A 24,519-nucleotide genomic window follows, 5' to 3' on the forward strand; every position below is an offset into this window, starting at 1 on the left:
ACAAGTCATGATCCCTTCAGGGCACATTGTGGCCCTAAATGAATGTCACACATGTTAGGGATTTTGCAACGAGACAGCCTTTCTTATTTCCTTCTACCTTGTTTACTTACTGCTATGTTTTATTTATGGCAGAGGGTGAAAAACAAATCTCAAAAACAGAGGAAATTAAGAAAAGAATCTTCATACTTCCTTGTTAGTGCTTTGCTCTGCTCCCAGCCAGATACATACAAGAAGGAAATGAATGGCCTGGATCAAAGTCCTTAGAAAGTGCCAGTATGCAGCATGGGGTGTGGGGATGCGCATTTTGTTTTCCCTCTTTGTTTCAAGCTTTGTTTAAAGCTCTTGTGAAAGTGGGAAAGGGAATTACCATTCACCCAACACCAATCACTGTCTTAGGCACTTCTCCAATCAGTGCTGCTAGGTAAGTGTGGTGACCATCTCTTCTTCACAGAGATTGTAGAGATTACCAAGAAGCAACAGTGGAAAAGCCAAGATTTTAATCTAGTTCTAAAGTATATGTGATGCTCTCAAAATACTTTTCTATAGCAATGGAAGATTTTTTTTTACAGTGACGTCATCATAGCTCACTGCAACCTCAAACTCCTGGGCTCAAGCAATCCTCCTGTCTTAACCTCCTGAGTAGCTGGGACTACAGGCACTTGCCATGACACCCAGCTAATTTTTCTGTTTTTTGCAGATGGGTCTTGCTCAGACTGATCTGGAACTCCTGGCCTCAAGCGATCTTCCCAAAGTGCTGGGATCACAGGTGTGGGCCACCGTGCCTCTCCAGTAATGGAAGTTTATAAAGTATTTTTGCCTAACCCTGTTTCATTATTTTTAAATATTATTACTTAAAGCTTTTTATTATGGAAGTTTTTAACATATACAGAAGCAGAGTGAATTGTGTAGGGAACGCCTTTATACTCACTGTTCAGTTATATCAATTATCAACTCATAGCTAATTTTGTTTTACCTACATCCCTTTACTCTCCCCCCATTATTTTGAAATAGTTCTTAAACATTGTATAATTTCATCTGTAGTATTTTAGTATTTATCTCTAAAATATAAAGTCTAAAACATAATCACAATATCATTATCACACCTGGAAATTTAAAAACTTTTAAAAAATAATCAGATATTGGCCAGGCGAGGTGGTTCATGCCTGTAATCTTAGCACTCTGGGAGGCCGAGGCGGGAGGATCGCTCGAGGTCAGGAGTTCGAGACCAGCCTGAGCAAGAGCGAGACCCCGTCTCTACTAAAAATAGAAAGAAATTATATGGACAGCTAAAAATATATATAGAAAAAATTAGCCAGGCATGGTGGCACATGCCTGTAGTCCCAGCTACTCGGGAAGCTGAGGCAGAAGGACTGCTTGAGCCCAGGAGTTTGAGGTTGCTGTGAGCTAGGCTGATGCTATGGCACTCACTCTAGCCGGGGCAACAGAGTGAGACTCTGTCTCAAAAAATAATAAATAAATTAAAAAAAATCAGATATCCAGTCACTTTTTAAAATTCCCCAATTGTCTTGTTATCATTTTTTATAGTTTGATTATTTAAATCAAAATCCAAATAAAATCTTTATGTTTGAGTTAGTTGATTTGTCTCTTAAGCCTTTCAATTTGTAAGATTTAAAAAACAAATTTTTTTATGCTTTACCCCTTACAATTTATTTGTCAAAAAAACTGGGCTGGGCGCACTCACACTGTAATCCTACCACTTTGGGAGGCCAAGGCTGGAGGATCGCTTGAGTCCAGAGGACTACTTGAGGTCAGGAGTTTGAGACCAGCCTGAGCAAGAGTGAGACCCCGTCTCTACTGAAAATAGAAAAAATTAGACAGGTGTAGTGGTGTGCACCTGTAGCCCTAGCTACTCAGGAGGCTGAAGCAGGAGGATTACTTGAGCCCAGGAGTCTGAGGTTGCAGTAAGACATGATGATGCCACTGCACTCTAGCCCAGGCAACAGAGTGAGACCCTGTCTCAAAACAAAACAAAACCCACGCTGGAATTCATATGAGCAAGAAATGCTTATTGTAGTAGCCCTTGAGCTTTGTGGCATTTATCAGTTGAGGCACCTACCTACTTGTCACACACTGTCCTTTTGGGGTGCTACCACTTAAGCCAGCCCCTCCTCCATTTCTCCATCCTGTGCTGATCCGTAAGAACTCTTGGGATCTTTTACCCATGATCTCCTCTAATGCGTCTCATTTCCAAACTCCTCTTTTCAGTGATTTGATTAATAATAAAGTAGAATTTATGTTTAAAACAAAAACAAAACAAAATAACAACCCAGTTTGCTCATCTTTTAATTTCCTATAGTCTGGATTTTGCTCATTGTATCCCCTGATGTCCTTTAACATGTTCTGTCTTCTGTATTTCCTGGAAATTAGTAGCTAGATCTAGAGAGTGGTTTTCAACTTTGCCACCAATGACATTTGGGGCTGGACAATTCTTTCTTGTAGCGGGGAGGCTGTCTTGTGCATTGTAGAATGTCTAACAGTATCCTTGGCCTCTATCCACTAGACGCCAGAAGCACTTTCCAGTTGTAACAAAGTCTCCAGACATTGTCAAATGTCCTTTGGGAGTAAAATCATCCTACCCCTCTTTAGTTGGGAGGGGGAACAGGGGTGGCAAGAATACTTTTCATATAAAGCATATTTCTATTAGTAGGCACATAATATCTAGCTGTTTCTTTGTGATATTAGCAGCCATTGATGATCATTGCTGAGATCCATTTAGTTATAGTGGTACTTAGCTATTTTAAATGTCACTTTAGATACATTAGCAGCTGTTGTTAGTTGCTTTAAATGAGACTGTTTCCACATGATCAAGGATTAAGTGAGGCTTGGCCAGAAATCACCTTCATGAGACATGACACTTTCTCCTATTGTTTCCAAAGTCGTGTTGCATGGAAATCATTACTTGTGGACAAACTTAGAATCAGCCTATGAATGCGACTTTTGTTTTCCTGTTTCTCAGAAATCAGGTTGTCTATAGGAATGGGTCTTAATATATTAGGCACCTGGAAACCATCTAAATATAGTAATAGATGTCGGAAAAGCTCCAAAGAAGGACTTTATTTTTTTCTTCCCAATATTTGGATCAGGGAGCTTGACCCTGTAGTTTGTAGTCTGGCCTGTTGGACCAGATGCCTGGGTTATACTCTCTACCCTTTCAAGCTTCTAAAATCAAGACATTGAGCTCTAAGACAGAGCACCTTGTGTCCATTCCAGGCATTCCTTTACAGAACAAAGAGTGGTGTGTAAGAGTCCTCTCAAGGAGGCAGGGAGAGAGGAGGTGAGAGAATGGACGAGATGGTGAGGGAGGCAAGGGTATTAAGGTCCCAATGAAAAGATTATTTTTGAGATATATTGTGACAGATTCTTATTGGATTTAGTCTTTTTGTCTGCTGTGTCCTTATGTGCATAAGGTATTTTTGGGTATTCTACAGCTTAAGAAATATTTCTGAATATATATACATATATATTTTAAAAACTTGTGAAACAAGTAAAAGCTCATTTTTTTCCTAAGTTATTTCATTATTCAATCTGGCCATCTATAAAACAGCACCTGATATTAAACAGCTTGTCAATTAATTTTTTTTTTTAAGGAACAGAGAGATTCAAAACTGCAGTCCATTTTACTTCTAATGGGATTAGCATCAAGGAAAAACCACTCATGCAGAGTCTAAGATAAACATCGGAACAATGCCCCAATTATGGGTCATTCAATTAATATATTGAAGTGACTTTCAGTTGCTCAAAAATAGTACAGCTTTTTTTTCCCTGTGAAGTAAAAAGATTATTTTGTTTTATTGACTACCCTGTTAGAATGATTTTGGTGGGAGTAAAACTATTGCTAATTATCGTTGATTTGCAGCACTTCTCTTTTGTTACTTAGGAATGTCGAATAAAGGGTCAAATCCCTGTTACAATGAAGGCTTTCTTGCTGGTAATCAGCAGTATTTGGTCTGCTTGCAACTGGGCCTGCTTTGTCCCTGAAGTTTTATTTCTATTGACTTTCTGTTCTTTAGAATTTAAACATTTTCCTTTATATCTCTAACTGCTGAACCTCCAACCGGGGGAGCAGTTCGAGGGGAATACAGAAGATGGCTAACGTCATATTATGGCCGTGGGGGCTCACGAAGAACATGTTCTTCACATGCAGCTCCACGTTTAAGCTGCCCGATGGGCCTTGCCTCTACTCTCCTCTTCCTACTTGAAGACAGAAAGAAGCAATGGGAGACCCTCCAAGGACCCCATCTGACATGTCACAACCCAGACCTTTGTAGGATTCCCACGACTGAGATGAGATTCAGAGCCCTGAGATCTGCAGGAAAGAGAGAAAAATCTCTTTTATTTAGTCTCCATCATCCAAGCGTATTATAAATATCCACCATCTTTAAAAAGATCTCTGTCGGCTATTAGTTACTCGGCTCCCTTTTATATTGAAGTTTCACAGAGTTCTCTTTAAAGACTGTTGTCATTTACTCTCCTCCTTTCTTTCTTGAACCCTCTGAAAACAGTCCTTCCTCTCCACAAATCCCCTGAAAACCTTCAATGACTGCCATTTGGCTAAACCTAATAGTTGTTCTTCAGATATCACCCTATCACGGAACTGCTCCCTGCTGTCACTCTTTATTATTTTGCTCTGCTCTATTTTTGTAACATTTTTTCCTATGGGACATTTACTTTAACATCTGTCTTGCCCCTCTTCCACACAGAATATAAGTTTCATGAGAGCAGGGATTTCATTTCATTGCTTTATATTTAGTACCTAGCACATCTATAGGTGTGCAGTAATTATTTTTGAATTGTTTAAGAAAAAGCTGTGGGAATTTCTACTTCACTTGTAATTTTGTTTTCCTTCTTATTCCATTCTTAGCACAATATCTAGGAAGTCAGATTTCAATAAATGTATGTTGAATAGAATGGAATTCTAACTGCCAGGAAGGCAGCACTCTGTAGAATAACTGGTTCCTAGCAGACTGACATTCACCCAGCAGTGCTTTGCTGATAAGTATTCAAATGACCTGGGGCCAGGTGTCCGGCAGAGGGGCTGAGCCACACCATTTCTAGTGATTGGGAAGTGGCCACTCTCATAATCCTGGGGTGCAGCTTGTCTTCCTGTCTCTTTGCTTAGATTTTGCCAGCTTGTTCTGCCCAGGGGGTTCTCTGGGAATAACCCTAAGGAAGAGAGGGGAAGGGGACCAAGGTGTTGTGTGGCCCTAAATGCAAACACGTGGCCCCATAACTCCTAGTTAGAACCAGTACCACTAGATAAGGTGCACATTATAACCATCTGTTCACCCACAAGAAGGCATTTTACTTCTTTGCACTATGCCTTGGAACATTTCATGCACATTTTTCCTTCTAGTTGCTCAGTCACTTTTGTATTAGAGCTTGTATGAGATTTATTATTATTATTTTTTTGGAATTTAGAACTATGATACCTCTCCTGCTGTTTTTGGGACTAGCCCTGCATATGGGAAGACAGAGGTGCTATAGACCTAGAATCCTTGGTGCAGCCTTCCATTAGGAATGTGCCTGGTCGGCTGGTCTCCATCAGGCCCATTTCTTTTTCTTTACTTACTTATCTATTTATTTGTCCATTAGGCACATTTTTAATTTAGGTCTAAGATCTGGTCACTGCAGAGAGAGACCAGATAGGAATTTGGGGCTTAAGACCCAGCTAGTACAAAAGGGAGAGGGGTAAGGAAAACTAGGTAACATAACATGTTTCCCCTTTTGGCTTTGGCTTCCAGAAAGCTGCTCAGACCAAACTTGAGGTTAGTTTGATTCTACTAGCCCTTGGAGGGGTGACCATATTTTCTTTCTCTTTCCAAGGTGCTGAATTTCTATTTCCATTTTATAAATCTGATTATGTATAGCTTTTTATTAAAGCCACTTCAAATTATTTTTGGAAAGAGGCAGGAAACACTCCTCTGTTGTTCTCTTACATATTACCACTGTCTCTCGGAGCTAGTCCATGGTGGCAGCCGCTTCAGGGACTTGAAATTGAACAGGGGTGGGGGTGTGAGGAATGGGGTGGTCCCTGCTACTTTATGGTCTGGTTTTTGGTATTGACTGTCCTGTTTGTTCTGGTACTCCTTCTGGAAAGCTATGTTTGCTAGCATAGGATTTCCTAGAATTCCTAGATTATATCAAAGTCCTTTGTAGAATATGTCATAAATTGTGGGAACCTAGAGTTGGCTTCACTTCTCCCTACTTCTGAAAGTGGATGGGAAACTGACTGGAAGAAAGAAACCCTTTTTTCCCCTCCCTTGGGTTACTTGTTTTCTTTTCATACTCTTTTAAAATTTTTCTTGTCCCATTTCATTCAATTTCATTCTTGTGTAATTTTTCACTTCTTCCTATTACTCAGTCTGAAGCCTGTAACTGGTAGTTATATCTATTGTAATGGTTAACAACATGGGTTGTGGAGCCAGAGTGCTTGAATTTGTTTTCTGGCTATTCAACTTTACCAGTTGAGTGACCTCTTTCAAATTCCTTAGCCTCTCTGTGCCTCAGGCTCTTCATCTATGAAATGGGAGTAATCGTGGTATCTACCTCTTGGGATTGTGATAAGAATGAAATGATTTTATACATATTGAGTACTTTGACATGTTCTGGCACATAGTATTCAATATATGTCATTGATAATGATGATGATGATTACTGCTTCCTTAACTTTGTGAGTAGGACTCACAAGAAAGTGCTGGTGGCCAAACTCGTAAACTTTTTCTGGCAGTAAACTTTTTCTGGGCAATCATTGCTTTGACTGGATTAACCTGTCTTGGAGCCAGAGTGAGTAATATAGAGTAACTTACAAAAGATGACTCTAAAGACCTTGAAAAGTTCCAGGTTTCTGGGCTCAACTTGGTATTAGTAACTTCTTGTTTTATTTTTTCCAATATTGGCTTAAGTTTCTTAAACTACCTTTGAGATGCCTTCTCTTTCTCTATAATAATTTGTCTTCATTTCTATGTTCATTTTGGCCATTTTGTCAAATTGTGAGAATAAAACGTATTTACAGTCTTCATATCAAAACAATAAAGAATAGTGTCTTATATTTGTATTTACAATGCTGGAAATGATTTCTATTCTGGGAGGTCTACAAAGTCCTCCAACTACTTTCTACACCTTCCTCCCTGATAATGTAAACAGAACTATAGCATGAAACTTTCTTGCTCCAAACCAAATCATTAGCAGGAAAAAAAATTTTTTAAAATCTTGTATGCATATTTCGGAGCAGCTCCCAATGGAACAAACCTGAACATATATCATTTGGAACTGTGAAAAAATAAAGAAGGGATAAGGAAAGAGTGGCATGAGGAAGGGTATTCTCACATTTTTGTTTTAGATAAACCTCAAAGGTCTGGGGCTTAGTTAATATATATTTGTTGATCTTCCACTAAAACAAAGCTCAGAAGGAAGCGTTTTCTTGGTGTTCTGGTATATGGTCTCTTCCCATATTGCACTTTCCCTATACTTAAAGGCCTGCAGGACATTTCAACCACATGATTGATTTGCTCAATGGGAAAACATTGTTAGGGTTAGACTCAGGCTTGCCAAGCAAATATACCAAAAAATACGATTTTAGATATCTCCCAATTGGAAGCTCAAAGGATTGTGCCTTCCTGTTTTCGGGGGGTAGATTGAAACTCATTAATTAACATCTTTAGCAAGAGAAATCGAGTGCATTCATTTCCTTTGCTCAGTGTGAACAATTTGAACCTGTTCTGTGTTGGTCTCCATAGGGGGAGAACCACGTGGAAACAGATTTCTGAATGTTTTCAGTATTTAGCGGAGCTCCGTGTGATCTTTCCTGTGAGTACACACCTCAGGTTAAACGTGCACAGAAAAGATCAGAGGTGTGCAGGGGCTGAGGGGGGTCCTCTGGTGAGTGAGGGAGATTCATTATCAGTGTGGATGGAGACAAGAAAGCTGTTCATTCGTCATTCCAAGTGTTGAACCGCTGACCTCTGGCCATCACAATACCCTCTCTGATGACATCAAGCTGTCCTTGTTGTTTGTTGGAGGAATGAACCATGCCAGTAAACTTTTAGTCATGTCAGTGGATACTCACCTTAAATGAGATTATCACGATTCAAGCCCAAATAAATTTTCCTCCTTAAAGGTAGCTTATCTGTTGCAAAGAGCTGGATTTTTCTATGATTTTTTTTCTTTTTTCTCCTACTTGCTACTGTTAAAAGGCTAGATGATAGGCTGACTTTAATAGGTGTCCAGCACACAGGGGGAGGGAATTGCTGGCTGGCCTCACCTGGCCTTTTGCATCTCTTGAAGGAGGAATTAATAAACAGAGTTGTGTGACCAATTTGAAGGTACTTTTGTAAGGCATATCATCTCAATGGTGAAAAGATAGCAACAACCCTAAGCACTGGCTTATTTTTGGACTATTCAAAAATAAAGTTCAGAAAAAATTTAAAATTTTAGTCAGCTATTTAAAAATACCGTCCATTTTAATATATGATTGACTATATGTAACTTTTAGCCATTTGGATATTAAAGGACACTTCACAGACTGGTTTTGAACTTCTGCAGATGAGGAGATTTAGGCTTATTCCTTTAGTACACAAAAAAATAGAAAAAGATCATTTGAGAGTCCATCTTTTTAAATGTGTGAGTGTCAACATGGCACAAGAATTTTGTGTACTGCTTCTACTTGAAAAGACTGAGATTATGCAAAGAATTATCTTAAGTATCTTTATATTCTGTAAAATCTCAAATTGGGTTCTTGAATGCAAAATTGAGCCTCAAAGTGGGACTGTGCTGTCTGATCTTTGAAATCTTAAGTAAGACATACCTTTTCCTTGGTTAAAAAAGAAATCTGAAGACAATTTGAGAATCACTATGAAAACAATCTTTATTGAAAAAGATAGTCACACCAAGGAATATATCACACTTGTAAGAAGGAGGGTATTCAAAGACCATAAAAAGCAGAAGTTCAGAATATTTTTAAAAGCTGAATGAATTAAAATATTCACTTGTGATTTAATGACTTAATAGCTATATTGAACATTTCTTGAGCACAGTGAGTAACGTCCCAGTCCCTGTATGACGTGTTGGGGATTCTAAAATGAGTGAGACAGGATCTCTGATCTCAGGGGCTTCCACTATGCCATGGGGGAAACAGATAAACAGCCAATAGAATAAAGCCTACAGTTAGGAGTCATGAGGGACACGTGTTCTGAGTCTGAGGAAGCGCAGAGAAGGGAGAGACAGTATGTTATTCCTGTAAGGGACATCTTGATTTCCCTTTAGAAAACCATGTCCAGATAAGAGCAGTGAGATGTCCATATGTATATAATGTGGCAACAATAATGTGTGCTTGTAGAGCACACTATGCTTTTCAAAGTACTTTATTAGGCCCCTCTACCCTGTGCAGCAGATTATCCAAATGTGTGGCTAAGGAGGTGGTGACATAGAACAAGCAGCTCGAGTCAGAGTAAATAGCTGCTGAGTGGCACCCCTGGACTCAGGCCCAGGTCCCCTGACCTCCAGGCCTGTTTTCTTCCTTCTAAGGACACAGCCCTTCATTTCCCAAAGCATGTATGGTGGGACCTTAGTTTCCTGGGATGTTCTTTGTGTTATGTAAACGAAGGTTCCATCCTGAATTGAATTAAATTCTTTCTCTTCTTCAGCTGTCAGCTCAAAAGTCACTTCTTCAGGGGAGACTTCCCTGACCCCCAAGTCCTCTGTTCAGTTTCACAGCCCTGTGTACTTTCCACATTCACACTTAACCCAGTTTGTAATTTGCCATTTGTGTCATTATTTGATTACTGACTCTGTCCCCTATCCAACTGTAATCTCCATCAGGCCAGGGACCATGCATGTCCCTGTTGTGTACCAATATATGCTCAGCATTTAGTGCCTAGCATATAGTAGTTACCCAAGAAATGTTTGCTGAAGGAAATTTAAAGTTTGTTTGCTATTTCTGTTCTGTTCTTTTTTTTTTAAAAATAGAATACCCAGTATGTGAGCAGCGTACCTGTGACAATGGAGCCTGCTATAACATTAGTCAGAGGTGTGACTGGATAGTTGATTGCAGGGACTACTCTGATGAAGAAAATTGCAGTAAGTAATGTGCATGAGATGGGTGGTGGTGTGCTGAAACTGGTTTATACTGGCTTGGGAGAGCCAATTATACACATCTGTTCCCAAGTTCATGTTCAGCGAATTCACATTGGTAATTTCAAGTGAGCCACTGGTGATAGAACTTACACCATGAAAACTGGCATACACTGCAGACTAGGGCCTTTTTGTTCCAGGAGGATTGATCTTTAAATATGTACCAGCACACCACTGCCTAATCAGAATCTCTTTAAACTTGAGATAGAGTCTTCCTATAAGATTAAATGGCTACAATGGAGTTAAATTCTCTCTTTTCTTTCCCTTCTTAACCTTGTGTCCCAGCTGAGGTATGTTTGCACAACGAGTTTCCATGTGACAATGGAGAATGTATCCCAAAGGGCTATGTCTGCGACCATGAGCCTGACTGTGAAGACGGAAGTGATGAACATTCTTGCAGTACGGTGATTTCTTTATGCTAGGTCATGTTGTTAGGAATGTTTTTGTTTTTGTTTTCCCACCAATGTACCACTTTTTTCAAAGAAAAGAGTTACTATGCTTGATGGCAGATGGAGCCAGAAGATCATTTAGGGGCTATGACATGAGCCTTTGTGGTGTTGCTGGACCTGGGCTCTTTTATCTTCCAAGAATTTGTGCAGAGTTGAAAAGTTGCTGATGGACAGTGTGCATTCTTTCCTTAGGGTACAGAGTATATTCTATCACTGGACTCTCAAATTACCTATATCTCAGGAATGGGTCTGGTAACTTTGATAGCTAAGTGAGAGAGTGGCTTGAAAGGGAAAGGAGGGTCCCTAGCAGCAGTGGGTCTAACTCTCCTCTTTGAAACTCCTACCACATTAAAGTTGAAGAGTCAGGGAAGTTCCAGTGTGACATAGGTGGCTTTTGTCACCTCCACTTCTTCACTGACCCTACTTTTACTTCCATGCTGTTGCATGCAATGCTGTCTGCATCTCTTATTGTTGCCACCTCTCGACTCATTTTTTTGGAATGTGTAAAGTTAGAAGACTCCATGAGGATTTTACTAATTCCGGTAAGTTGGCAGCTTTTTGTGTTCCTTTATTTACTGGAATGTGTCATTTTTGTCCACACCTGTTTTGATTGGTTCACGCCCATGCCTTAGGGTGGTGTTAAATATTTTCTATATCACCCCAATTTTCTGTGAGCCATGCCATTTCCATTCTGGAACCTGGGCTTATTTCAGTAACTGTATTAAAGAGAATATGACATTGTGGAATGGCTGACTCAGAATCATTTGGTCCTAGATTAGCAATTACAGTGCTTGTAGTAAAAGAAGAGAATGTTGGCCATCGGCATGTCTGTAGCATCTTTATTCAGTCTGCAACCTCTTTTCTGTGTCAACCTATTGCATACCATTTTGTTTTTAATCTTGAGAAACAGAGACTGACACCTGAGTTCATTTCTTGGACCTAAAGCTGCTGTTATCCTCTCCTCCTCTTTCTCTTTCTCTTCTTCCTTTTGTCATTTTTGTCAAGATACATAAGGGATTAAATTGACATAGAAAGTTCAGTTTCTAGGAGCTCTGTTTGGGCAGTAAGGTGCACACTTTGATTTTTTCCAAGTCATTTGTGTCTTTGGAGTGCAGCTGTTGTTTCCTTCCAGACTATCAGACCTGCAGTGGGAACCAGTTCACTTGCTCCAATGGCGAATGCATTCATCAAAATTGGGTCTGTGACGGAGACAGCGACTGCAGAGACGGTGGAGATGAAGACGGATGTGGTAAGGAGGGGAAGAGATTCCTATTCAAAAGTGTTTTCTTTTTTTTTTTTTTTTGAGACAGAGTCTCACTTTGTTGCCTGGGCTAGAGTGAGTGCCATGGCATCAGCCTAGCTCACAGCAACCTCAAACTCCTGGGCTTAAGCGATCCTCCTGCCTCAGCCTCCTGAGTAGCTGGGACTACAGGCATGCACCACCATGCCCGGCTAATTTTTTCTATATATATATTTTTAGTTGTCCAGATAATTTATTTCTATTTTTATTTTTATTTTATTTTATTTTTATTTTTTTGAGACAGAGCCTCACTTTATTGCCCGGGCTAGAGTGAGTGCCGTGGCGTCAGCCTAGCTCACAGCAACCTCACACTCCTGGGCTTAAGCGATCCTACTGCCTCAGCCTCCCGAGTAGCTGGGACTACAGACATGCGCCACCATGCCGGGCTAATTTTTATGTATATATATTTTTAGTTGGCCAGATAATTTCTTTCTATTTTTAGTAGAGACGGGGTCTCGCTCTTGCTCAGGCTGGTCTCGAACTCCTGAGCTCAAACGATCCGCCCGCCTCGGCCTCCCAGAGTGCTAGGATTACAGGCGTGAGCCACCGCGCCCGGCCTATATTTCTATTTTTAGTAGAGACGGGGTCTCGCTAAGGCTGGTCTCGAACTCCTGACCTCGAGCAATCCACCCGCCTCGGCCTCCCAGAGTGCTAGGATTACAGGTGTGAGCCACTGCACCCGGCCGAAAAGTGTTTTCTTAAAGTGTTTTCCAGGACTTGCTTTTCCTCCTTTCCTTTTCAGAAATTTTGTGTGACAAGCAAGCCTCCAGATTGGCTTTAGTTTAAGGAGTTGTTTAGGCACTTAGTGAGTGAGGACGAAAGAGGTTATTCTACTAGCTCTTCCTAAAAAGATTCCGAACTCAAATATGTTATAGATTAATGTATTGTTAAGGCAAAATAGGTAGGACCATCCCCCATCTGTATCCCACTCTGACATTCCCCCTTTAAGACTGCCTATTTTAATTGGATTTACCTATATAAGAGCAACAGGCTGGGCAATAAGGAAAAATAGGGGAAAGTGTGATTTGTCTTAGATCTTATAACCTTTAAAAATGACTTGGAACTTTGGTAACAGTTCAGGTTTTTTTTTTTTTTTGGTTTTATTTTGTCTTCTTTTAAATTTTATTTTGATTTTCAAATGAGTCACTGACATGCAGTGGTGAAAGAGAGGCCACATTGGGAACAAATGGGATGGAGCTAGGGATTGGTAGGTGTAGGAGAGGCTACCATCCAGGGAAGTGTTTAAAGATTCTGAGAAGGAAATTGCCAGCAATATCCACCCCTTCACACTGCTGATACCACCAGCAATACCACCAGCAGTTCAGGAGTCACTGACACCCACACCCTAAAGAAGGTTGCCTTCGCCGTTCCAATTCCAGATAGAACAAGGGAGATGCTTGTTCCACTGGTTTTATGTTTTGGTGTTCCAGGAAGTAGTCTTCCTATATTTGGGTTATGGTTTTTCATAAACTATTGACATTTCACTAAATAAACAAAACAAATCAAACAACCCAAACACAAACTCAGGTGTCCTGGAGTTATCGTTATGGTTCTACTCCTATAATTCAGGATTTAGATAACCGAATCTTCTCCTATAGGGTTATGAATCTAGTTTGTTGACCATTCAGGCCTATATCTGCTTCTTACTCTTATTACCTGGCTGAGGGCTGCCTCCCAGAAAGACTGGAATAATTCCATTGTGCTACTCCTTAGACTCTCAATAAAAGGATAAAGGTAGGGTTAGAAACTACTAGTTTATTTTAAAATGTAAGTCATTTGTAGATTTCTATTGCCTACTTGGTCTATATCCTCTCTTAACCATTGATTAAAACAGAGCTGGCTCTACCTCTCACACGGCCTGTAACTCTCCCTTTCTCTCTCTTTTTATCCCTCCACAGAAAGCAACCCTCATCATTTTCACAAATGTCCCCCAAGACATTGGGTTTGTCCAGAGTCCGGGCAATGCATCTCTATTTATAAAGTTTGTGATGGGGTTTCAGATTGTCCGAGAGGAGAAGACGAAAATAGTACCACTACTGGAAGATACTGTGGTGAGTATGGAAATCTGGGTAGCTTTCAGATACAGATATTTCTGTTTTCTAGAACAGATTCTCAAATACAGTGTTTTATCAGTTGACATTTGCATAACAAACTACCTCAAGAGTTAGTGGTTTAAACCTACAAACATTTACTGTTTCTCACAGTTCTGTGGGTTGGCTAGATAGTTCCTCTGGCCCCTACCAGCTCACTCACATGTCAGGATGTTGCAATAAAAGCTTGGGCCAGCCCTGGCTTGTTTGCACAGTGGTAGCAAAGGCAAACCCTAGTGCTCAAGCACTTCTAAGGCTCTGTTATGTTATGTTTGCTAACGTTGTATTGGCCAAAGCAAATCACCTGGCCAGGCCGGGAATGGATTGAAGAAGTAGACTCCATCTCCTGATGGAAGGAGCTTAAAAATTTGTGGCAACCCTCCCACGCCCCCACCTCCGATACACACACAGGGAGAATTATTTCATTGGCAATTTTGATGGTTCTAAAGGCGTTCCAGAGATTTTATTCCCTGGCTTATACTTATGCAAAAAGGTCTTGTCTGGCAATACTTAAAAAAAAAATGCTTCTGGTTCCTGAGTTATGTACTTTTGAGTTATTCTCCAGTGATGAAATTGAAGTAGCCATGAACAGTGTTATTTGATGATGTCTTGCCTGACCACACTCATTTATAAGGAAACTGACTAGAATTAGATTTTTTTTCTTTTTTTATGGCTTCAAAATATTCCCCCACCATCATTCCATCAATTCTGTGGACAACTGACTATCCTGTAAGGGAATACAATTTACGACCCTGATTTCATTAGTAGTGTACTCTCTGACTAGCGTAGTGGTTGCCTGGAAGTGCCCATGTAACTGTGTCCCCAAGGTTATTTTTTGTTTCCTTGACAAAACTTGAACATAATATTTAAATATGCAGAGACTAGTATGGCATTCCTCCTCCCTCCCCATTTCTTTGGGAGCCCTTTTAGAAAAGCTTGAAAAATTAACAAGAGACATGTAGTCATAGCACAAAATTTAGAAAATAAAAATTAGCAGAAATAAAAAAGTATAGTCACCTGAAATGCCGTCACTTGAAGCTAACCACAGTTAACACTTTTAGGGTATATTCTTGGGCCAGTCACTTGGGAGTTCTTAGCCCTTTTATTATGTAGACACAAACACAGACCTATGACCTGATTTTTTTTTTCATAAATAATACTTACAATGACTTATACTTTCACAGAGTTATAACTTTGGAAAGGAGTTTTCTTTTTCTTTTCTAAAATATGGGTTGAGCTTTTATTGCGTAATATTGCAGTGAGGTTTGAATGGTGACAGATTTTTCTGTACCTCTGCTACATGCCTACACAGCTTTTACTTATGGAAAAAAAAGCTATTAGGGAAACCAATCCTGTCCAGAGGTCACCATTCATTTAACAGAGTTCTTTTCTCTGTTTAGGTATTAGTATGTGTTCTACCTTGAACTGTGAGCACCAGTGCCACAAGACACCATATGGAGGGGCGTGTTTTTGTCCTCCAGGTTTTATCATCAACCGCAATGACAGCCGTACTTGTGTTGGTAAGTGACTGGTGGGGCTTCTGGTCTTTCATCACGTGCATTGATGGGTTCTGTGATCTGTGACATCAAAGAGTGTGCACTTACGGGATAGGAGTGACGGTCTGGCCTAATAAAGAGCAACATAGTCCTCACAGAAAACTTGGAAAATGTGAAATTTTAACTCTGAAGAGCTTTTGTGTGGTGCACAAGGCAAAAGAGTGGTTCTGTGATGTGTGAGTTGACCAGCTATGCGGAGCCTATCCACAACCTGATTATGGAAGTCATCATTTTGTGTTTTCTTTTTAAGTATTTGGAATCAGGGTCGTTACAGCCACACTGGTTACTAAATACCAAAGACTTCCATGAGGTTAGTAGATAGCTGCTGCTTTGAACCCATGGAGCACCTCTACTCTGCTCCCCTGGCCTCTTCTCCAGGATGCACAAACGTCTGCAGGATGCAGCAACTAAAGAGTTCCACCTGGCACAGTGGAGGATCACCAGGTCACTGCTTGGGTGACTACACTAGTGGGTCCTTGCCTGTGTTGTGCTGGCTGTTCATTCCACTGGTTTTTACCTCTACTTGGAACTAACATTCAAGACAAGCAAATTTTTTATCATGATTCTGCCAGCTGGTGGCTGGTATTGAACTAGACTCCAGTGCAACAAATATTTCCCCACATTTTAACTTAAAAAATGATTTCTCCCACTGGGAGATTTTTGATTCTGGTGCCAGCTTTACTTCCCACTGTGATGAGGATGGGGCCTTACCAAGGGAGAATTAGACATGGTCAAGTATCATCAGTTTTCATTTTCTTAGAATTTGAACAGTGAATTTTTAATGTTCTGATTTCTTTTTTCTTCTTTCTGATTTTTAGTACACAAACAACAAACGTATTAACAGAAAGTGATCACAGAGGTTTCACAAAAACTGTTTTTCTTAGTGTTGGGAAAAAGCATCTGGGAGGAAATTGAAACTATTCATTAAAATTTGTTTGGTAGTCATCTATGGATTTCTATAGATGATTCAGAATTTTCCCAGAATATTTGTATTCTTTTGCTATTCCTTAGAAATTTGGATAAAAACCAAACATCACATGCCTAAGACATATTTTCAGAAAAGTATTTCTTCTGAAATAATTTCTAAAATATTAATATAATTTGGCAAAAAGTATTGAATTTGGATAAACCTAATGAAGTTATTCAGTCCTTAGTCTTAGCTCATGGGCTTCCAGCATATCTATACTTTAGATACAAATATAGATGATCTTAATAACTACTCATAGCCAGAAAAACATTTTGGTACCAGAAATAAATTCTGGTTTGCAAATTAAACTAGGAATTCTTGGAGAACTATAATAGTGGGATTCAGTACCTGTCATATGCCAAGAAAAACTGGATTTTTATATCCTGATAAAGCAGTCCAATCGAGGTTGTCCTTATGGTGTTCCAAGTAGGTAATTTTAGGTTTTTTAACATCAGGACCATATCCTAAAATTTGCCCATGATGTCATTGCTCCTCTTAAGTAACTGTATTTGACAAGGTATGTTAAGATCAAGATACAAGTCAGCCTGAGAAATCCTGGAGACTGAGAGAGAACTTTGAATTATTTAAGACAGCTTCCAAATTTCTAATCATTTCAAAATATTTTATAAACAAAGTGTTATGATCTGCAACTAACATTAGATTGCAGGACACTTTTTGTGTTTTATTATTGTTATTATGATTATCATTACCTTAGGGATGCACTCAGGTCAATTACTAATACTTTTCACACAAATGTCCTTACTTGCTGGGCTCTGACTTTTGGAGTCCCTGTCTGTGCTTCCTGGCGTCCCTGCAAAGGCTGGTGCTCCTCTGTGGGTGTGAGGCTGCCTCTTTGTCTTTGGCAAATGTCAGCCTCCTCTGTCCCCCTTTACTGCCACCCAGCTGCCAATCCTATCTCTAGCCTTTTAGTTCTCTAGGCATTTCCTTTTTCTCTTAGCAGAAAAGGAATTCCAAGGGAAATACCAGAAGCCACATTCTCAGTATTACATCAGCTTTTCTCTCTTTTTCCTTTCTTAAGCCTAAAGAGGAGTTGGGGCCGAGCTGTCTTGCAGTTGAAACTTGACAGGCTATGAAGTCTTTTCAGTAAAAGTGATGTGTTCTTTCAGAATTCCTAGTTCAGTCTTGTGATGCCCTGCAACTTGTTCTCTGTCTTTTTTCCCACCCTTAATCCCAGATAGCACATTTTCCATCTTTTCCAGTATATGTTATATTTCCAAGTGTCTGGGGCTTCTTAAATGTCAGAGGTTCAGGCCACTTCAATTTTTTGCCGCTTCCTTAAGAAGTGAAAGGCTGTCATAACAAAGTTCTTGATTTGTAAAATTTTACATTGAACCTATTAATGAATGTAATACAGAAAATTGCAATATTATACAAAAGATAATTTCAGGATGTAGAAAAACATTCGACTTATATCACATTGGAAGTAGTGTGGTCCAATATTGGGGACTAGTTTTAAGTTCCACAATGACATCTCCTTTCAATCCCCACAGTATGTTTCTGGGGCTTTAGCACCGACAACCTCACTTGGAGATTATCTCAAAAGTCTACATTTGAGGGCCTTTGTGAATGTGAGGCTCCCTGCCACCTGCAAAGACCTTTTCTGTGACCTTCCCTGTCCTTCAAGAATGTGTCATTTGCTCCTGAGTTTTGAAGCTGGGTTAACATTTATTTCACATTTGTTTCGAAGAAATCTATGTTTTTCTGTCTTTGTAAAGAGAACTTAAATACATGACATTATGAAACCAGTTACTCTTGTTTCAGCTGAGCAGAAATTTTAGGGGGAATTGTTTTGGTTTGCTCTCTCAAACATTTCAATTCAAAAAATGCTCTCTGCATGAATGTAACCCTCTGCACGGCTGACTCCTTCCAGAGGCTTCAGGTATTCCAAGCCTATGCAACATTTGTTATCTAAGACGGGGCTCCACAGGGAACACCTGGGTGGTAATGAGGAATAGCACTGAATAATCCTGACATGAAATCTTTGTCTTTCTACCATTCATCTGCCTCTGGTAGTCTTGACCTGGCGGTGGAACCTCTGCAGCATGCTGAAGCAGTTTACCAGGCGCATTGTTTCTGATTGACAGGACATGCTGTTTGTTGACAGAATGACATCGGGTGCAGAGTGAGGGCAGGGAGGTCATTCAGCTTGGTGGGTTTCACACAGCCAGATGGATCAGAGGGTGTCCAAGGGCATCTAAGCTAAAAGGGAGTTTTGCAGTATTTGTTGGTAGGAGGAGACAAAGAATAAAAAGGAAAGAAAAATGGGTAAAGGTATTGGAGTGAAAGAGGGATTATAAAGCAGTGTTTCAGTGTTTGATATAGTTTCTACTATCTTTTCTACTTTCATAAAAATCCTCAATTCCACTTTCATTTTTCTTGTCTTCACTTTGGCTGATGATGGATATTAATAAGTCTTCATTTTTCTCCATAGTGATCTAAAGGATACAATCTTATTCGGTCATTACAAATGACAGTGATTTTATGTATTCATTCTGATCTTTAAAGCACTTGTAGCACAGGTGATAGGAAGGGCATTTGTGTCTAAGAATTCCTAGTTATGACTTTTCCACCCTTAATTTCCTTCTGGTTGACATCAAAACTCCTGCTCCCAGAGTTACTCCATACCCTTGGATATAGTCTCATGGAGCTTGCATTCAAAATGAGGTCATGACATTCTGCGTGTTTGAGGGAGAATGTCCTGTACTTCCATCCCTACTGAGGCGAAGCCTTAGGTGCAGCTTTCTCAGGGCTGAGGTGAGGGCACAGAAGAGATTTCATCAACGAGTGCAGTTTATACCCACATGGCCTTTTACCTGATCATGTCCAGATTAGACTGTTTTTCTTTGATTAGTCACAAAGAAAGATATGTTGGCTCATGTTATGTTTGGCCTGGAGGCAAAACTGAAACCATTAGTTTGATCCCAGAATCTTCTTGGGCTTTTCTAGTTGGGGAGTCATGGCATGGTGGGCCCACCTAGCAGGGATGGCCGAACCCAATTCAAAACTCTGACCGTTGCTGCAAATGTAATCAAACTCTAGAAGTCTGGAGAATTCTAGACTTGGGTGCAATGGTTTCAGAAATTATAATCTACTGAAAAATTTCCTGAAGCCAGAGGGCATGGGAACCCTGTTGGTTTAGATGTATAATTATGAATTCACGCAGTGTTGTGCCATCCTCCCAGGGAAGAGAGCTGGGTAGGGATGATGGAGAGTAGATGTGGACTTGGATCAGTGTACCAAGGATAGGTCAATTTCTGCACCCCTTAAGCCTTACAGTCTTTAAGAAAGACCCTTTTTATATATTGTGTTCTCTCCACCCACCATGTTATATTGTTTATATCAATTATATTGAAACTCTTTTTCACACAGTAGAACTGTGTGACAATGAAATGCCATGCCATGTAAGGGACTTTCAATAAACACTTATTAATGAATGAATAATAAGTAGAAGAGAGGAAATTTTTCATGTCTTGAAAATAATTTCAACTTAATTTTGCTTATGATTTTTTGACATCAGAGGAAAGACAACTGGGCAAATAGATCTTTCCAAACACTTTATTGCAGTCAGACTTATGCCTTCTTGAGGGCCTGAGTATAAGGCAAGTCTTACTTTATTCTGAGATAGTGCTGTCCAGTGGAACTTTCTGCAGTGGTGTAAATGTTCTATATCTTCGCTCTCCAATATGGTAACCACTAGACATATGTGGCTATTGAGCACTTGAACTGTGGCAAGTGTGACTGGGAAACTGACTTATTAATTTTATTTTATTTTGATTAATCTACATATACATTTAGGTAGGCACAAGGCATTAGTGGCTTCCATATTGGAAAGCACAGTGTTAAAGGGAAGATTTACACCAAAATTCATTTATTTTGTAAGCCAACATTAATAAATGAAATGCAATACCACAAGACTATGAATTCAAGCAGTGTTGTGCAATCTTCTGTAAAGTTATCCTTCATGTAGATTTAAAAATATGATTTAAATGCTCTTTTCCCTTGACCGAAGATGGCTGTTCTGAACTCCTATTTTTTATCATATGCCTAGAGCCTGGGCCTATTTCCAGAGGGTGCTTATTTAGACATTAACAACAGCATATTCCTGGCCATCTTATCCAGGACCTTTGTCATTGCCAAGAAATGCTGGTAAACATGAAATACATAAAATACATAAAAATGTGTATTTCCCATGTGGCAGAGTTTGATGATTGCCAGATATGGGGAATTTGTGACCAGAAGTGTGAAAACCGACTTGGCCATCACCGGTGCCTCTGTGAAGAAGGATATATCTTGGAGCATGAGCGGAATTGTAAAGCTAATTATTCCTGTGAGTAAATTTTGGACACCTCTACCTCTGAACGGTAAATTCTAATATCTTCCTTCCATAGCTGATGACAAAAGAATTAATCAGCATTTATGCTGGTGGCAGGGTTTTATCATCACAAATCAGGAATGGTCCCTGCTGCCAGGGAGAATGGATCAACATTAATTTCATACTTTGATTATTAAGGACCAATTTGTGTATTAATGGTGACCACTATTAATATTTTTTATGGGTTGCTTATTTGCTTTGGCCTAAGCTATTACGTCCTTCATATTTAATTGTGAAACAAATGTTACGCCCACATTTGACTGACTTGGTCATTTAACTTTTGATTAATTTACCTACCATAAAACTAGGTGACAACCATCTATAGAAATAATTTTGGCATTGTTCCTGCAAAACTTAGGGGTGTTTCAAAACACACATGCTAAATTTGTATTAAAATTTGTGTGAATGCCCTCATTCTGGGTATTCTGTTGGAATCAATCTAAGGGTACTGCAATAGAGAAAATTTATAGGGAAAATCTACTAAAAAAAAGATGAGCTCTCCAAAGCATTTTGTAATTGTGGATTTCTGGGTAAGAAGGGCTCAATTTAACTCCTTTTTTCCAATTTTTATTTCACACTTGATTTTGAAGTGCCTTTGGTGCCTACTGAAACTTAACTGCTCCCATGATTGATGAATGGCCCATTTTCTAGTTGTTTTCACATAGAAATACCTGCTTTGCTGTGTACTAACTGTATAGTTGATTTTTAACAATTCATTTTATTTATTTTTGAATAGGTAATAGAGTCATATGTTGAAAAATTTTAGATTATAAGAAGATATATAGTAAAATGTCTCCCTCCATTCCTGTTCCCCTCTGCTTGGTTTCCACTTCCTCTTTCTCATGGATAATTGCTGTTTCTTTATTTCAATTCTAGAGATTTTTAAATGCATAAATAAGAATGTACAAATATATATATTTAACACTATTTTTACATATGTGGTAGTAAACTATATGCACAGTTCTACATCTTGCTAATGTCACTTAATATATTTTCAAGAGCTTTCCATATCAGTATATAAAGCTCTTCCTTAGTTCTTTTTAAATAATGGCATAATATTCCAGTTTTCAGGTATTTGTAATTTATTTAACTAGTCCCCTATGGATGGACTTTTATATCATTTCTTATCTTTTGCTATTGCAAATAAGACTGAATAGATAACTTTATTCCTGTGTCATTTTGCATACTTGTGAGTATATAGACAGAGCAGATGTGGAACCACCATTGCCGTGTTTTAAATGTGTTCTCTGTTTAACAGAGTCTAAAGTTGCACATGGAGGTAAGGTGCCCGTGTCATCAAGGAGTCTTGAAAATACCTGATGTATTCTCCTCAATGTCATTGAAAGTACTGGACTGGCAGTCAGGACTCGAATTCTTGCCAAACTCTTCTTAGCTTACTGTGTGATTTTTGAACACCTCGTTGAGCATCTTTTGTGCCTCAATTTGTCTTTTGTAAAATGTGTAGAATGATAGCTATCTGCCTGCCCCAGAGGTTTTAACATGTTAAAATCAGGCAAGATAACATAGAAGATAGCATTGGAAAAAGCAGCAAGCATATCAGTTGTAAGATACTTCACCATCCTTGCCCACTCTAAGGACTGGTAACACCTTCCTCCTTCACGTTTAGTTGGCGAGGCCTCCATGATCTTCTCCAATGGTCGGGATTTGCTAATTGGTGATATTCATGGAAGGAGCTTCCGGAACCTAGTAGAGTCTCAGAATCGTGGAGTGGCTGTGGGTGTGGATTTCCACTATCGCCTGCACCGAGTCTTTTGGACAGACACCGTTCGAGATAAGGTAAATAGAGATTTCAGGAGTGTAGCTTGGGAACTGAATAGAACCCCAAGCACAAAGTGTTGATAGTTTTTCATTTTTTGGGGGAGTAGAGGGGAAAGTTCCTTTGTTTTCTAACAAAAAAGGCCCTTGAGATATTTTATGTTAATCAGCACCTTTTCCATGCTATACTATTTCATGTGACCCATTAAACAAAGCAGTCTATTATATGGATTAGCCTTGAGCAACTTTTAATTTTATTCGAAATGGAGTCCAAAAGCTTAATTAAAAGAAATAGTAGACATTCTTTCAAAACTGGATAGATATTTGGTAGTAATTTTTGAAACTTGATCATTTTAAAATGTAAAAGTATTCTGCTTTCCTGGGTGATAAAAATCAGATTTTTACCTGCGTCTTCTAAATGGAACTGTAATTGAGGATTGAATAACAAATATCGACAGGATGTTGTTTAACAGCCAAAATTTTATTACACTGTCTTATTTGGAAAGTGTGATTGATTTAACTTCAACTTTGAGAAATGCAATGGAGATTTTTGAAACAAATTTTAGAGATGCTTAAAGAATTAAGGAATTTTATTTATTTCTTCCTCTTACATTTTCTTGTCCCGTAAATAAAATTCTAATTTAGTTAAATGATAACTTGTGTAAAATTTCTAAAAGTTGAGAATTTGGATTATTAGCAATTCTGATTTGATTACAGCTAAAAATCAAAACAAACCACACAGTTAGTTATGCTTAAGAAGTATAATAATTTTGGTTTTTCTTTCAGGTTTTTTCAGTTGACATTAATGGTTTAAATATCCAAGAAGTTCTGAATGTTTCTGTTGACTCTCCGGAGAACCTGGCTGTGGACTGGGTTAACGATAAGCTCTATCTGGTGGAGACCAAGGTCAACCGCATAGATATGGCAAATTTGGATGGAAGCTACCGGGTTACCCTTATAACTGAAAACTTGGGGCATCCTAGAGGACTTGCCCTGGACCCAACTGTTGGGTAAGTGATGTGAAAACATACTGATTCCTGTATTTTTAGTTTTCTCTCTGCCCCTATATATTGACCATAGGATTGATTAAAGGTTAATTCTGATTTCTTTTAGGCTTTGTATTTTAGAACCCATATTTATTTTATATCCTTATTCATAGAAGCTTTAATTAGTTAATTAATTCATTAATTTTGAGGCAGGGTTTCGCTCTGTTGCCCAGGCTGGAGTACAGTGGCACAATGATAGCTCCCTGCAGGCTCAAACTCCTGGGCTCAAGCAATCCTCCTGCCTTAGCCTCCCAAGTAGCTAGTATTATAGGCATGTACCACTGTGCCTGGCTAATTTTTAAATTTTTGTAGAGACAGGGTCTCCCTATGTTGCCCAGGCTGGTCTCCAACTGCTGGTCTCAAGTGATCTTCCTGTCTCAGCCTCCCAAAGTGCTGGGATTACAGGTGGGAGCTACCACGCCTGGCAGTAGAAGCTTTTAAGGAGTTGGTTAAATATAATTGCATTTGAGAATATGTAATCCAAACACAACTACTGGTGTGCTAAAAATACTTGATGTTTTTGGGATATGAATTTTATTTAGTGTTTGCCACATTTGCCTAGCCAAGAGATTGGATTCTATGTTCTGACTCAATCTAATAATATTATTACAACAAAACATTACATGTTTCACTGTTATTAAGATGAGCACTGTAACATTAATTAGCAGTAAAGTTTTTTAAGGAGGGGAATGGAAGTTAGAATGATTCCTTTCAGTGCTTTCTTGTTACAGACTAGGGTTGAGATATCAATGCCAATATCTTGTTACAAGTTGTTTGGTGTGAATCAACCCAG

The 24,519-nt window shown here is 39.2% G+C and overlaps 1 protein-coding gene across 1 annotated transcript in view; it reads left to right on the plus strand.

The window, feature by feature from the left end:
* LRP2 (LDL receptor related protein 2) overlaps positions 1-24,519 on the plus strand; it is a 195,954-nt gene that overhangs the window by 48,918 nt on the left and 122,517 nt on the right. Inside the window, exons 5-12 of the mRNA XM_045558741.1 lie at positions 9,985-10,095; positions 10,435-10,548; positions 11,731-11,847; positions 13,797-13,949; positions 15,389-15,508; positions 20,731-20,859; positions 22,532-22,701; positions 23,467-23,690. Of these exons, the coding sequence (XP_045414697.1) occupies positions 9,985-10,095; positions 10,435-10,548; positions 11,731-11,847; positions 13,797-13,949; positions 15,389-15,508; positions 20,731-20,859; positions 22,532-22,701; positions 23,467-23,690 (1,138 nt within the window). The remainder of the gene's footprint in view (positions 1-9,984; positions 10,096-10,434; positions 10,549-11,730; positions 11,848-13,796; positions 13,950-15,388; positions 15,509-20,730; positions 20,860-22,531; positions 22,702-23,466; positions 23,691-24,519) is intronic.

This window comes from Lemur catta, chromosome 8 (assembly GCF_020740605.2).
Source record: "Lemur catta isolate mLemCat1 chromosome 8, mLemCat1.pri, whole genome shotgun sequence".
Classification (NCBI taxonomy): Eukaryota; Metazoa; Chordata; class Mammalia; order Primates; family Lemuridae; genus Lemur; species Lemur catta.